The following is a 16,356-nucleotide window of genomic DNA, read 5'->3' as shown; positions in this document are numbered from 1 at the left end:
TTACTTATTTTTCCTTTCCCATTCCCATTATTATTTTTCCAGTCTGAAGAAGAGTCCCGATCTGAAACGTCACCTATTCGTGTTCTCCAAAGATGCTGCCTGACCACTGAGCTATTCCAGCACTTTGTGTCTTCTTTTGTAAACCAGCCTGTGCATTTCTTTCTGTCTCCATTTATTGCTGTAATGTTGCCTTTTTGATCATCCCTTAGCTGAACCGATACTATGAACTGGAAGAAGACCTGCTTCCTCCGCTCAAGCTAGAGAGTTGCATCACCACTCAGGGAGGTCAGATCTACCTCCAAGAACCACTGGTAATCACATCATTTCCTCCTGTTTGAACCCTGAAATTTAGATCAACAGATATTGTGCCCTATGTGAGGTTAACGTCTATGAGAAGACACAGAGCGCTGGAGTAACTCAGCGTGTCAGGCAGCATCTCAGTGGAACATGGAAAGGCGGCGTTTCAGGTTGGGACCCTACTTCAGTCTGAAGAAGGGTCCCTTCTTTTGTAAACGAGCATCTGCAGTTTCTTAGACAAAAATGCTGGAAAAACTCAGCGGGTGAGGCAGCATCTATGGAACGAACGAATAGGTGACGCTTCGGGTCGAGACTCTTCTTTGAAGAAGGATCTCGAGTCTGAAGAAGGGTCTCGACCCGAAATGTCACCTATTCCTTCGCTCCTTGGATGCTGCCTGACCCAGTGAGTTTCACCAGCATTTTTGTCTACGTTTGATTTTTCCAGCATCTGCAGTTCTTTCTTAATCTTCTACGGTTCCTTGATTCTACTCTTAACCGATGAGGATGTGAGCCAAATCTACTTAGAACTCCTCTGGATCTATGCCCGATCCGTCAATCTGCTCACTGGAATAATGGTTGGCATGCCATTCCATATATGTACCACCTCCTTCTCCAGAAAATAGATGCTATGTATAATAGATGCTATGTATATGGAACGAGCTGCCAAAGGAATTGTGTGAGGCAGGTACAATAACACTTATAAGATATTCGGGTAGGTATGTGAAAGGTTTGAAGGAACTTGGTTCAACAGCATGTAAATATGACTAGTATAGATGGGTATTGTTGGTGGCACAGATGTCTGTTTTCTGGATGACACGTTTTAATTGATTGAAAGATCTAACAAGGAAACAGGCCCTTTGACCCACCAAGTCCACGCCAATCAGTTACGCCAGCACTTTGTGTCATTTTATGGAAATAGGCTATTCATTTCAACTTGCCCATACTGATCATGGTGCCTATCTGAGAGCTAGCCCTATCTGCCGGCCGTGCTCTATGCTTTTACAACTTGGACTGTTCACAGCAGGCATCTCAAGGCACCAGAACAATGTCATCAATGCTACCTCTTTAAAATCCTCCACGTTCACTTGAAGAACAAGTAAACCGTTTAGTGTCTTCTCCCAGGCCACGGTCCCCAGCACTGAGGCCCTGGTTATTCCCAGTTGACTGCACTGAGCAGGGCCTAACATGTTGCTGCAAGCCTAATGTCGGACTCCCACAGCAGGAACTCTCCTCCGAACTCCAGAAAGGTTCAAGCACGTGCTGAAAGCTTCCTTCAAGAAATACAACGTCCCCACTTGATCCCTGTTAACCTCTGGCCCGTGATACTCAAAGGAAAGAAGGAGCATTGGATATGGTATTGAGAATCGTGTGTCCAAGCATTAAGAACATGCAGAGAGCTCATGTAAGCAGTGGAATTGGCACATCCATCTCAAACTACTCATCCACCCAAAGAACAAAGCGCTAAAGTAACTCGGGAGGCTGGGCAGCATCTGTGGGGGAGACATACAGATGACATTATGGCACGGGACTCCTCTTCAAACAAATGATGCCTGGCATGGTTGAGTTCCTTCAGTATGTTGTTTTGTGCTCGAGATTGTAGCATCTTTTGTATCTCTATTTATCTACCAAATCAGCCAGCATCTGTGGAGTTGTCTGTGGTTCCCTTATTGGGCTCTTGAGCCATAAACCAGAGACTGGATCACAAACTTTCATAGCGTGTTGCTGATGGACTGAAAAATTGGTTATGCAACTAATCACGGCATCATCCAGCATTTATGTATCAACTTTAATGTATACAATCTCCTAAGAATGTTATTAGTCAGAACCAGGCTCCTGGCCACACCAGGACAGATGAGGAAAACTCGCTCATAATTTCACATCATTTAGGATTTTACTCTGAATTGTGATTATGGAGCTCTATGCATTCAGTTTCTTCTGTTGTGACTTTTTAAATGATTTACTTCAGTTTTTGTGGCTTTATAAATTATGCGATTCTTATGTTTTTCTTCTGGCACAGGCACATCTTCTGAGCTGTATTCAGAACTGCTTGGCCTGGTATAAACAGTCTTTATTACAGGGTAGTAAAGGCAATGATGATGAGGAGGAGGAGGACAATGAAGATAGTTTTCAATGTGATTTGGAGGAGCAATTGAACTCAATAACTCGAAGAATGATTAAAAGTGAACTGGAAGACTTTGAACTGGTAATTATGTTTAAGTTTTACCTTTATCTCACAGTTCATCTTTACATTACTTTAAAGGATGTTTATGCGATACCTCTTTGGGCTAGGTTATTTCTTAGTATCATTATGTAAATAAATATTAAAATAACCACTTCTGTATATTTTTCCGGGAAAAAGTTCAACTTTATTAATGTATTTAGAGATATAGCATGGAAACAGCCTCATGAAGGGATAACCCCATATTTGGAAGCTGTGACTCCAGGTTCTGGACACCCAGTCAAATGAAATATTGTTTCCATCTCTTCTATCAAATCCCTGCAGAATTTTGTATATTTCACTGAGATCATCAATCATTCTTTTAAAATGTAGACCTGTTGACTCAATGTCACAACATCCCAGGAATCAGTCTGCGAATCTTCATTGTATTCCCTGTTCCGCGAGTTTCCTGAGGTAGGCAGACTAGACCTGTGCACACAGCAGTCTCAGTAACTGGAGCAAAGTATCTCTGCTCTTGTGCAGTAAAAGCCAATGTACCACTTGTTCAAAACGTTTGCTGAACCCACATATTAACTTTGTAATTCACGTACAAGAACACCTCTCAGAACACCAATACTTTCCCCTCTCTCACTGTTTTTAAAAAGTATTAACTAGTACATAACTCAAATTAACATTGGCTTAAGTTGTTCCAAATTGATTGCAATGGAGAAGGTTACAGGACTTGGTGCTTCTGAACTAGTGAATTCTGCCCGTTTTGTGAATAGCAGTTATTTAATAAACATTACCACTCCAAAATCAAAGCTGTTGACTCTGTAACTAAAGGGGCTGCACTGTGACAGCACAGTTCACATTTTGAAGCTATTCTGAATTCCATTATTGAAAATTAATAATTTCCAATTTGTTCCGTTAATTCTATTGATTATTTTAAACATTTTGACCATGACTTGCCATAATCTGTTCAACCTTGGTGAATTGAACCCAAGGTTCATTTTATTTCTAATATCAATCTTGATAAGTTAGCATTGGGCTTTCAAGATTTTATTGAAGTTCATTGAAGCTTTTTAGTTCCCCACAATCTTTTTTGGACTGACGCAATGACACCGTGTTAGAGTTTCTGCTTTACCGTGCCAGAGACCCGGGTTCATACAGAGTTTGTATGTTCTCCCTGTGACCGTGTGGGTTTTCTCTGGATGCTCTGGTTTCCTCCCACACCAGAGACATTCGGAATTATAGGTTAATTGGCCTCAGTAAATTGTCCCTAGTGCGTAGGATAGAACTAATGTGAATGGATGATGATCGGTGTGGATTTGGTGGGCCGAAGGGGCTGTTTCCGTGCTATATCTCTAAACTAAACTAAAAACTAATCGAGTTACAGTATATACATGGGCTTCTGAGCCTTTTGTTCATCGGCTACCTCCAGAACTTGAGTTTCACGCTGTCAACCTTTCAACCAACATGTACTGCCCTGTTTGAACTGTAGCGGACATTATCTGTCCATTTATTTAATTTGTCTCTCCATTTATAGATTCTGCTCTCCAGTTTTTAATCATTTGCAAAATCAGATACATGCCCCCCATGTTAGTAAATCTAATCCATCTACATTTTTGGGGAATCATGGTTGTCATTACTACTTATTCATGCCATGTGATTGCTTCCAATTCTATGCCTGAACGTTATTTATTGTTCAAAATCTCATGTTGTCTTTCCCCCACAACCTTTTAGGACAAATCAGCAGATTTTTCAGTAACGTCCAATGTTGGTATCAAAAATAATATCTATGCTGTCCTGGTAATGGGAGTCTTTGAAGTTTTGATAGAGTACAACTTTATAACCAGCAACTACAGGTATTGCACTGAAGTAATAGTAAGTATACATAATATCTAACCATGTATCATTTAAATCTGTCTGAACTAGTGGGCCATACACGGTGACAACTTGCTTTAAGATCACAACGCACAGGAATGCAGTACTGCCTGTATAGAGCATTGAAAATATTAACTTAGGTTATGTTATCAAGTCCTGAAAGTGACCTTGAAGAGTTACTGGTAGACAGAAATTGCTGGAGAAACTCAGCAGGTGAGGCAGCATCTATGGAGAGAAGGAAGAGGCGACGTTTCGGGTCGAGACCCTTCTTCTTCCTTCTCTCCATAGCTGCTGCCTCACCCGCTTAGCTTCTCCAGCATTTTTGTTTACCTTTGATTTTTCCAGCATCTACAGTTCTTTCTTAAACTTGAAGAGTTACTGAATTTCTTCTGAACCAAGTTAGTTCTCTGAAAACTACTGAGAGACTTGTTAGAATACTCTTTTTCTGTTTCTATTTTTTTTTTACAATTTGTAAATGGTTGGTTTTGTTTAAAAAAAATGTGTAGAACATAAAACAGTGCAGAACAAAACAGGCCCTTAGGTCCACAATGTCTGTGCTGAACATGATTCCAAGACCAACGCTTGTCCCCCTGCACATAATCGATACCGTTCCATTCCCTGAATATCTCTGTGTCTATTCAAAAGTCTCTTAAACACCACTATCATATCTGCCTCAACCACTACACGCTTGCTAGGCAATTGCCACTCTGAGTAAAAAAAACTTGCCCCGCACATCTCGTTCAAACATCTCACCTTAAAGCTATGCCCGCTAGTATTTGACTTTTCCATCTTTATAGTTGAAAATATTCAGAAAATATGATATTTATGTTTGGAAGCTCTCAATAGTTTAAATAGTTTTAAAATCATAAGCATTCATGTTTTGGTGGTGAGTTGTCACTTTGTTGTTATAAATGTTCTTGTGGGTACACTGCAATAAGGATGGGGAAAACTGACCGGATCTTCCACATTTTACAGCTGACGGCCGCAATGAATAAAATTATAACATCGAGTGTTGGAGAAACTCAACGGGTCAATGTCAGTGGAGGAAATGGGCCACTGTTGTTTTGGGTTAGGACTGTTCCTCAGACTGTCCACTCTCTCCTCAGATGCTGCCTGACTTGCGGAGTTCCTCTAGCACTGTGTGTTTTGCTCAGGATTCCAGCATCTGTTGTTTTCATGGATAATAGTCTCCGTGGATTAGACTTGGCTTTGTTTTCCCCAAGCAATATTGCCTGCTGCACCTCCAACTCCTCCACCAGGTGGCGCCTGTAATGGCTGCCTCGTCAACAGTCTGTCTGTCCTTTCCTTCTTTGCGTCTGTTTTGAATGTGTTATATGTATGTTTTTAGTGTTCTTTAGCTTTTTTGTGGGGGGATAGTTGGGGATAACTTTTTCTAATCTCTTACCTCGACGGAGATGCGATTTTGTTCTGTATTGTATCCGTCCGCACTGTGGCCTAACATCGTGGAGTTGGCGGCCTTTGCTGGAGATCGAATGGGAGCTCCATTGCGGGAGCCTGTGGACTTACCATCACGGAGTTCGCGATCCCTGCCGAGGGTCGTCTTTTGGGCTCCAACCGTGGGAGCCTGCGGGACTTTAACATCGCAGACCCGCGGTCTCTGGTTAGAGACTGACATCGGGGACCACGGGAGTTTCGACCGCCCCGACGCGGGAGTTTCAATCACCCCGAAGCGGGGGCTTTGACTGCCGGCTGCGGATGATTCGACTGCCCCGAACGCGGGAGAATAAAGAGGAAGGAGATTGGACTTTATTGCCTTCCATCGCAGTGAGAAACATGGGGAATCCACTGTGGTGGATGTTTATGTTAACTTTTATGTAGTTGTGTGTCTTGTTGCCTATTTTTTTGTATGGCTGTATGGTAATTCGACTTTCACTGTACCTTAATTTCACTGTACCTTAATTGATGTATGTGGCAATAAACTGACATTGAAACCTTGAACTAGGATCATGGATACAGTACAAGTGCATGGTACTGTTGGAAATGTACTACTGATGAAAGGCTGCACTTGGCGAAACAATAGGAAGAACAACTAAAGGAGATGAATATATTTATCTCTGTTTGAAACAGACGCGTATCTGCATCTTCAACAATGATTTCAAATCTACACTATAAACGTTAAAGTTAAATTAAAAAACAAAATTACAGGTACCTCATGGTGTGGTGTAGACATTCTGATGCAAAAAATCTGATTTTTTTTTTTTCAGTGTTAAGATTTTTCCGTAATTTAATAGTAGGATTAAACGAGTACTTACCAGTACGAAGTTTGATCTGTATTTTATGAGGAGTTATGATGAGGGATTACGTGAAGAACCCACCCAGCGCGCAGGCGCGGCATACTTCCAAGCAGCGGTGTGGAATCACAGATAGACACTAGTTGAAGTAAAGATAGTGAAGACCAACGAGACATTAGTCCGAATTTGATCTATATAATGAGGGTGGGAGCGGAGGGCACGTAATCCCTCATCGTAACTCCTCATAAAATACAGATCAAACTTCGTACTGGTAAGTACTCGTTTAATCCTACTATTTTACTTCGGAGTCACGTGAGTGACTACGTGAAGACTTCAAAGGTCTGTGATTTCAAACCGTGTAACAGTTATATCACTCACTGCCGAAAGATCATCGAGGGAGGAAGTGGTAGCTAGAGACCAACAAGTTTGTTTAGTTATAAAAGAAATATTTATTAACTATAACAAAAAACAAAATAGCTCCCATGGGCTTTAAATCATAACTTTGCGGTTTTTAAAACGGTATCCGCAAAGACGTCCTGTTCCATCAGCGGTTTGTTGTAAAATCGTTGGAATGTCGATTCCCTTGACCATCCCGCTGCTCTGAGGATGTGGTCGAGGGGAACCTGCATCCTATCCGCCGCTGAGGTGGACGCTGCCCTGGTTGAATGGGATTTAAAAACATTTGTGTTAATCCCTGCCATGCTGAGGACCTGTTTCAACCATCTGGATAATGTTTGGCTGGTTACCCGTCCAAAAGGCTTTCTGTGGCTAACCCATAAGGCTTTCTCTCTCCCTCTTAGCGTTTGGGTTGTGTCTAGATAATGATGAAGGTGGGTCACCACACACAGCCTAGGTTCTGGAGGGTAAGCCCGGAAGATCAACGGGGAGTTTGATGTACCTGGTCTACTTTGTTTTACCAACCCCGGCATGGTGAAAGTAATGGTATCTGGGGTGGTCACCATGTAGTTCAGATTAAGCTGATGGAGCGACTGAACCCTTTGAGCTGAGACAAGCGCCATGAGCATGAGGGTTTTGTAAGTGACCTGTTCCAGGCTCAGGGATCCCACCGGAGGCCAACCTCGAAGGTGTGTGAGAACTACACTCACATCCCACATGTGAGTGTATCTAGGTGTAGGGGGTTTGGTATTAAAGATCCCCTTAAGGAGTCTGATGACTAGAGGGTGGGATCCCACACTATGCTGTTCTATCGGCATGAGGTATGCGGACAGTGCGCTCCGAGCCGTATTGATGGCACTGTAGCTCATCTTGAGATCATGGTGCAGGTGGGCCAGGAACTCCAGCACATCCGAGATCGAAGTCGTCGTGTAGGATGTCCCTGCGTCCAGACAGTACTGTTCCCATTTCCTGATGAAGGTCAGGTACTGTTTCTTGGTGGAAACTCGCAGGGATGCCGACATGGTGGTGATTGTTCTGTCTGATAACCCCAATCCCCGGTAAGGCCTGTTCAAAATCTGGAAACCAGGAGTTTCAATTTTTGGTGGCATGGATGGCTAATGCCAGTTACCGGGTGAGTCAATAATTGGGGGTGGTGTTGAAGGACCATTGGTGTCTCTACCACCATGTCGTGGAACATTGGGAACCATGGTTGGGTAGGCCAGTCGGGCACGACCAGAATGCCAGAGGCTGAGTCTGCCTGAATTTTCTGGAGTACCCGACTGATGAGGCAGAAGGGAGGGAAAGCATAGAAAAAGAAATTTCCCCAGTCCAGCGTGAAGGCATCTACCGCTGCTGCCTCTGGGTCTGGTTCCCAAGCCACATACATGGGTAGTTGGTGATTTAACCTAGACGCAAACAAATCTATATCTGGCGTACCATATTGCTTGATAATTTTAGCAAATGATTTTGGGTCCAACATCCATTCGATGTTGTCGTTGAATTTTCGTGACCTGGTGTCCGCCACTAAATTTAGCTTGCCTGGTAAATAGGCAGCTGATAGCCAAATATGTCTCTCGACACACCATTGCCAGATTATAGCAGTTAATTTGTCGCATGATACTGATTTAATGCCACCCATGTGCTGGATATAAGATACTGCCGTAGTGTTGTCGATCATAATTCTAACATGCACGTGTCGCATACCAGATGCATATGCTTTTAGCCCATAAAAGGCGGCGAGCATTTCCAAAAAGTTAATGCCCAGTGATTGTAGTAGCGATGCCTCTGAGTTAGTCCATCTGCCACCTGTGCTGTCTTTGGAGTTAGTAGCTCCCCAGCCTAAAGCACTGGCATCCGTTGCAATGGTTATGTTAGGATTGGTTACGGTGATAGGACTGTGACTGTGCCAAATATTGTCAACCCACCACTGAAGTTCTGATTTGGCTTCAGTGGGTAAATCCATTTTGCGATCATAATGCCCCCTATGAAGGCGTAATGCATGAGTCCTTGCTCTTTGTAGATTTTGATAATGCAAGGGCCCATGTTGGGCAGCCGGAAATGCTGCTACTATAGAGCCAATAACTCTGGCTACATGCCGTATTCTAGGTTGCGGTGTGGCAATTAAATGGCTACAAGCTTCAATGAGTGAAACTGTTTTGTTTCTGGGCAGAGTGACAGTCATGTGAATCGTGTCAATAGTGAAGCCTAAGTAATCCATGTTAGTAGTAGGCTCCAATATTGATTTATCTGGGTGGAGGATAAAACCCAAAGTTTCAAGGAGTTGTTTAGTGGCTAACACTCCTGCGACAGCTTGTTCCCGTGTTCTTCCTAATATGAGAACATCGTCCAGATAGGCCACTACTAAATGTTTTAGTTCTCTCAATTTCTTCATGGCCACTTTAAGAATTTTCGTAAATAGTCTGGGAGCTGTCGTTAAACCATTGGGCAAAGCTCGGTACTGCCATAGCTGGCCCCTCCAGATAAATTTCAGATATTTAAAGTAATCTTTATGAATGGGTACCAAATAGTAAGCATCTTTGATATCTATGCTTGCCATGTAGTATCCCTTGGAGATCAGTTGTCTGGCAGTGACAAATGTCTCCATTTTGAAATGTTGATACTCAACAGACTGATTGAGTGATGTCAGATCAATAATAATGCGACATCCACCATCTTTTTTTGTTTTGAGAAAAATATTTGATACAAATTCTTGCGGCTCGTGTGTGGTCATTTCTATGATGCCTTTAGCCACGAGCCGATCAAGTTCAGCTTGTCCTTCTACCTTCTCAACTGCCGAGGGAAGGAACACCCTTTGGGGCATGTGCTGAACTGGCGGTTCTACGCCTGGTTTGAATTCAATCTTGTATCCACTAATACTGTTGAGTATAAACTGATTGTTAGTAAGGGAGCACCAAACATGCTTGAAGAACCTCAAACGTCCCCCTGTTAATACTACACCCTTTGTCTGTGTATGTTGACAGGAACCAGACCCACCTACCTCCATGTTCACTTGTGGAGTCGTTTCCGGTGGGTCTGGCCCAAGGTTGTCCGTGTTGGTGCTGCGGTGGGGCGGCGCATCTTCCCACGGCTCCGCCCTGGGCCCCGCTCTAAAAAAGAGCACTGGGGGTAGTGGGAGGCGGTCACCAGGCTTTCACCAGCTCGGTATCTGCTGGTGGCTGCCGAGGCGTGCGGCCAACTGGGTGTCTTCGCCCTGCTCGGTCCTGGCCCTGCCCTCATGAGGCCTACTGGTTTTGCCGCCTCTTCCAACTCCTTGAGCCTTTTGGCCAGATCCGCACCAAATAGCAGCGCCTGTCGTTCGGGCGCTGGAGCTTTACAGAGGCTGGCATATGTTGGGTTGAGGGCAGGCCTGATGTTGTCCCGCCGTAGGTTGTTTAGCTCATACGTGGTGCTGCACATCAGTGCGAGGGCATCCTGCTGGGGTATGGTCAGGTCTTCATCCCCAACGGACCGAGCAAAGGCGGTGACGGCTGCTGAGTGGAGCTTCAGGACTCGCTGCATTTTGACCTCCTGAGCCCTTATGTGCTGCCCCAGCTGGTTCCAGATCTGCCCATTTACCGTCTTGACCCTCAGCGCCTCGCAATTTTCGGGCGCGATGTAGTTGTCAAGGGCCTGCTGGACAGCCTTGTCCTGCAGCGGGTTGTTGGACAGCCTGTTTATAGTTGCCGCCATTCTGGGTGGCAACACCATCCCAGTTGTTGGTGGTGCCGCATATCGGCCCACTACACCCAGTAGCTCTTCTTCCGGCACGCCCGGCATGCTGACGATATCCTCCGCCCGCCCTTGGGATAGGCCAGCCCAGTCCTGGCCTCCCTTACTGCCCTCGAATATAGAGGGTACAGAAGGGTGTGGAGAGGAGGAGGCCAAAGCCCGTCCTCCTGGGAGATGCCGCATCTCCTCATTAATCATACGCTCGAGGAGCTGCCTCATGCAGCTTATCCGAGCGTCTCCCCTTTTCGGTGGGGGAGAGTGTTCCCGTTCCTCCGAATCATCGGAGGACACCGGCCGGTCGGTTTTCTGTGTCGCCTTCCTCCCTGTGCGGGGCGTTGAGATCTGCAGCACTGGGGGCGGCTCGGTGTCGGGTGAGCGGGAGCGTTGAAAAAGCTCCTCCGCTGCGAGAGGCTGCCGTCCCGCTATGGACCCGTCCTCGGGTGGAGTAGGGCAGGCAGTCCTCCTGGCTGGTCGCTTGCGAGAGGCCATTATTCTCTCTAGCGCGACTCTGTAACAAAAAAGGCACTTACCTGAGGTCTCGTCTTTATGCTGCAGCTGGAGAGCCTGGCTCCAGCTGCTGCCGCTGTTGCACTGCTGACGTAATGCCGCGCCTGCGCGCTGGGTGGGTTCTTCACGTAGTCACTCACGTGACTCCGAAGTAAAATTAAAATTTCTGGACCAAACCTGGCTATTTAAGAAATTTGACGTTCTGCTGTGATCTGCGCGCATTGACAACGAATTTTAGATGTCAGATGCATACATAAACACCAGCATTTTCCTTTTAAAATTTATATTTTGAAAGCGGCAAAATAATTTAATCCATATGGTTCTCAGGACATTTATACTTTTGCATTCTCAGATCATTAAGCACAATTTAATAGATTTATAGTTTTTTTTTACTTAATGCCTTGAAGTCAACATGACAGATGTCCTTTAATGTATTACTTTTCTTCCTTACATATCGCTTGAGCATCATTATTTAAATCAAAACCAACATAATGCCCTGATTTGTAGGCCTTTCACCAATATCCTTCCCGCCCCTGCCTCATCCACCCACAACCTGCCTGAAATTCTGTTCCAAAGCTCCAATCACTTCCCAGGCACCTAAAACAATGAAAGGTAGACACAAAATGCTGGAGTAATGCTTCTTCCTGCAACCTTTGACGTCCTTACGAATCAAGAACCTATTAAACTATGTTTTAAAAATACCCAATGACAGCCTCCACAGCCGTTTGATTCACCATCCTTTGGCTAAAGAAATTCGTAATTTCCATTCTAAAAGTACGTCCTTTTAGTCTGATGCTGTGCCCTCTGGTTCGAGATTCTCCCATTACTACAAAATTGACTTTTCCACGTCCATTCTATCCAAGCCCTTCAGTAGGTTATTATTCAGTATGTTTCAATGAGAACCCCCTCATCCTTTATACTCCAGCGCATATAGGCCCAGAGCCATGAAACGCCCCTCATATATAACCCAGTCATCCCCAGGATCATTCTCATAAACCTACTCTCTCCAACGCCAGCACAATGGGGCCCAAAACTGCTCACAATATTCCAAATGTGGCCTGCCCAGCACCTTGTAAAGCCTCAGTATTTACATCCTTGCTTTTATATTCTAGTCCCCTCAAAATGAATGTTAGCATTGCATTTGCCTTCCTTACCACTAATTGACCTTTTGGGAATCCTGCACCAGCAGTTACCAGGCCCTTTGCATCTCCAATTTCTGAATCCTCTCGCTATTTAGAAAATAGTCTATGCCTTTATTCCTTCTATCAAAGTGCATGACTGTGTACTTTGGTATGCTGCATTCCATTTGCCACTTCTTTGTCTACTCTCCCAACCTGCCCCAGTCCTTCTGCAGAGTCCCTTTTCCTCAACACTACCTGCTCTTCCACTTATCTTTATATTGTCTGCAAACCTGGCCAGCAAAACCATCAATTCCATTATCCAGATCATCAACATATCAACAAGTAGCGGACCCAACACACATGCCATCTGAGAACCATTAGTCATCGGCATCCAACCAGAAAAGGCCCCCATATTCCCACCTTTTGCCTTTTGCCTGTTAGCGAATCTTCTATCCGTGCCAGTACCTTTAATACCATAAGCTCCTTTCTCGTTTAACAGCCTCTCTTGTTAACAGCCTCTCTTATGAAAGGCCTTCCTAAAATCCATGTAAACAGCATCCACTGACTCTCCTTTTTCTAACCTGCTTATTGCTTCCTCAAAAAATTCCAACAGATTTGTCAGGCAAGATCTCCCCTTAAAACCATGCTGACTTCAGCCTATTTTACCATGAGCTTGAATCCTTCAAATTCAGGTAATACTGACTAAAAAGACATACCACAAACTGAAAGAATTGTTAGCACACTGCACAACGATGAATTAATGTGCCATTAAATTTTTTCAGTAAACGATTTTATTGCTTTCTGAATCTCATCATAACATCTAAGATTTTATTTATCATCTTCTTGTAGTACAAACCGATTTGAAGATGTCATAAGTCTCTTCAACCGTTACCACAAACTTTCTGAACTTCTGAAAGAGAAATCTGGAAAAGGCAAATCCCTCTCATCCAATAAAACAAAGAGCCTCCTGACCTTCAGTTTTGTATCCAGCTTGCTGACTGCACTTTTCAGGTAACGTTGATCTTTGTAGTGACCCTCCAATGTAGAAGTAGTGCTTCTGCTGGCATACTTGGATTTGAATGAGAATTTACCATGCTATGGAATGATGCACTTTATGCTGTGTTATGTATTCGCATTTATACAGAAACTGATGCTGGGGGAATGAAATGTTAGCAATGCAATGCTAACATTATTTCGAGAGGACTAGAATATAAAAACAAGGATGGAATGCCAAGGCATTATAAGGGACTGGTCAGACTGCATTTGGAGTATTGTGAGCAGTTTTGGGTCCCATATCTGAGGAAGGATATGCTGGTGTGGAGAGGGTCCAGAGAATGATCCCAGGGATGATTGGGTTAACAAATGATGAGCGTTTGACAGCATTGAGCCTGTACTCGCTGAGTTTAGAAGGATGAGGTGGGACCTCATTGAAACTTATAGTGAAAGGCCTGGATAGAGTGGATTTGGAGAGAATGATTCCACTAGTGGGAGAGTCTAGGACCAGAGGCAATAGGCTCAGAATAAAAGGACATACCTTTAGAAAGGAGATGAGGTGAAATTTCTTTAGTCAGAGGGTGGTGAATCTGTGGAATTCATTGCCACAGAAGGCTGTGGAGGCAGTCAATATATATTTTTAAGGCAATGATTGATAGATTTTTGATTGGGTGTCGGGTTATGGGGAGAAAATAAGAGAATGGGGTTGAGAGGGAATGATAGATCAACCATGATTGAATGGCGGAGTAGACTTGATGGACCGAATGGCCTAATTATGCTCCTATAACATGAATTTGTGAATGTTATATAGTTTAACTGAAGATTTTCAAAACAACACAATAACCTTTACACAAGATTTCAACACAATAACCTTTTCAAACCAACACAATAACACAATAATATTTTGTGGGGAATATGTCACATTTCTGGAACTGCTGCTGTTGCTCTAAGGTAAGCACGTCGGATGATTGCAGCAAATTTGCTGTAGAGTTGCCACTAGCTACAGGAAGCCCAAATCTCCAGGAGCTGATGGCACTGAATTTAGCAATCACGGACCTGTGTGTTATGAAGAACTGCATCATGATTTGGCAATTTCTATCTGATAAATTCTTATATTTAATATATTAGTGCATAATCAAGATCTCTGAATAAAATGTCAGAAATGCTTGTGAATGAAATTGGAAGGCGTGGTAGGTTAGAAACTGGAATAAAGAAAATTGAACTGCACAATTCTACCTGGAATATTAATCTTTCTCTTTGCTACTCACAGTATAATCATGTTCATTTTACTACAAATTACTGTTTCTTGTTTTCAACTTCACTTTTGATAATTCCACTTATCGTGATGTTTCTGATTTAGGAAAACATGAACAGTGTCAGAGTAAATGATATGAAAATGCCATTATTTCCTAGTTCCTAAAGCATTATATCCTTTTTCAGCTGACGTGTGTCAAGGGTCTGTCCCGCCGCGGCGACCTAATTGGCGAGTTTAGAAGAATTTGCCCTTGACTCATACTCGCAGCATGGTCGACACGAGGTCCTAGGAGGTCTTTGTAGCTCTCCTTTATGCTCGAGAGTAGTCCCCGCGTACTCCAGGCCCCAGCTAGGTCGCGGCGTTTTTTTCAACATGCAGGGTTTGGGTTAGGGTTAGGGTTAGTGGTCGGGTGAACACAGTTCCATAGATGAGGATACTTGTCTTGATTCGTGGTAAAATGGCTCCTATCACATAAATGACTTTAGTTTAGTTTAGAGGCACATCATGGAAATAGGCCCTTCGGCCCACTGGGTCCACACCGACCACTAGTTCTATTTATCGAACTTTCGCAAACATTCCCTACGCACTTGGGGAACAATTTTACAGAGGGCTATTGGCCTACAAACCTGCATGGATATGGACCTTTTGGCCTGCCGCGCCCGTGCTATCACCTGTTCACACTAGTGCAACGAGGAGAATGTGCAAACTACACTGACAACACCCAAGGTCAGGATCGAACATTGGTCTCTGGCACTGTGAGGCAGCAGCGCCACCAGCCGTACCACTGTGCCACCCTGTTGAAGCTCAAAGCTGGGGATGACATGTACAACAAGAAGCAAAGGGCAGAATATTGAACCTTGTGGATCCCCAGTGGCAACAGCCATTTGTCACAAATAAAGCCTCATTACTGGCCTCAGCCTGAACCCTTTCCCTTCACACACAGCTTACCTTTTTGGTCACAATAAGCCTTGCTCTTCTTTTTGCTGTCTTATGTCTTATAAAACATCTGGATTTTCCTTGGCTTTACCAGACAAATTTTTAATGTGTTCTCCTTGATTTGTTGACTAATTTCAGGTCTCTGTTTTCTATATGTTCTATAGTATTAAGTTTTCAGTATATGACAGAAGCCTATAGTCTAAAGATGGCATTGGAGGTCAGGTTTTGGGGTATTTTTAAAGCAGAGATTGATAGGTTCTTGACTAGTAAGGTCTTCAAAGGTGAGGGGGAGAAGGCAGGAGAATGGGATTGAGAAGGAAAATAGATCAGCCATGATCGAATGACGCAGCAGACTCAATGGGTCAAATGGCCTAATTCTGCTCCTGCTTGGCTAAAGGACTTTGCATTCGCTAAATAAATAAATAAATTCTGCTCCTAGGGCTCATGGTCTACGAGAGGCCTTCACAATCTGATCCTGGCTTAACTAACATCATGTGCATAGAGCTTTTCTGGTTTGTGGCTAATGATGAGGAACTGAAATCCAGCTTAGTTTTACTTTCTCTCCACTCACTCACAAGTACCAGAATCAATTCTAGGAATCCAACGTATTTGTGTATTGAGAACACCCATTTCAACATTCAGTGAGCATTCTAACATCAAACATTTATGTCTGCAAGAATAATGTTCAAGGATAATGCTTTTACTTGCTAGTCCATTAGGTACTCAGCATTTATTTGTTTGAAAGCTCCTGTTATGTTCAGTATTTGCTGACCTTTGTCCAGAAGCAGGAATATTGAGATAGGAGTGAGCTGTTTAGTCCCTTCTGGG

General features: G+C 43.7%; 1 protein-coding gene across 3 annotated transcripts in view; it reads left to right on the top strand.

Annotated features, from left to right (window-relative positions):
- fanci (FA complementation group I) overlaps positions 1–16,356 on the top strand; it is a 92,005-nt gene that overhangs the window by 45,513 nt on the left and 30,136 nt on the right. For all 3 annotated transcript variants that reach the window (XM_055661516.1, XM_055661517.1, XM_055661515.1), the window contains exons 20-23: positions 210–311; positions 2,315–2,500; positions 4,199–4,320; positions 13,194–13,355. In XM_055661516.1, the coding sequence (XP_055517491.1) occupies positions 210–311; positions 2,315–2,500; positions 4,199–4,320; positions 13,194–13,355 (572 nt within the window). The remainder of the gene's footprint in view (positions 1–209; positions 312–2,314; positions 2,501–4,198; positions 4,321–13,193; positions 13,356–16,356) is intronic.

The sequence above is a fragment of the Leucoraja erinacea genome, chromosome 33 (genome assembly GCF_028641065.1).
Source record: "Leucoraja erinacea ecotype New England chromosome 33, Leri_hhj_1, whole genome shotgun sequence".
Taxonomy (NCBI): domain Eukaryota; kingdom Metazoa; phylum Chordata; class Chondrichthyes; order Rajiformes; family Rajidae; genus Leucoraja; species Leucoraja erinaceus.
This window is presented reverse-complemented; position numbering and strand designations above follow the sequence as displayed.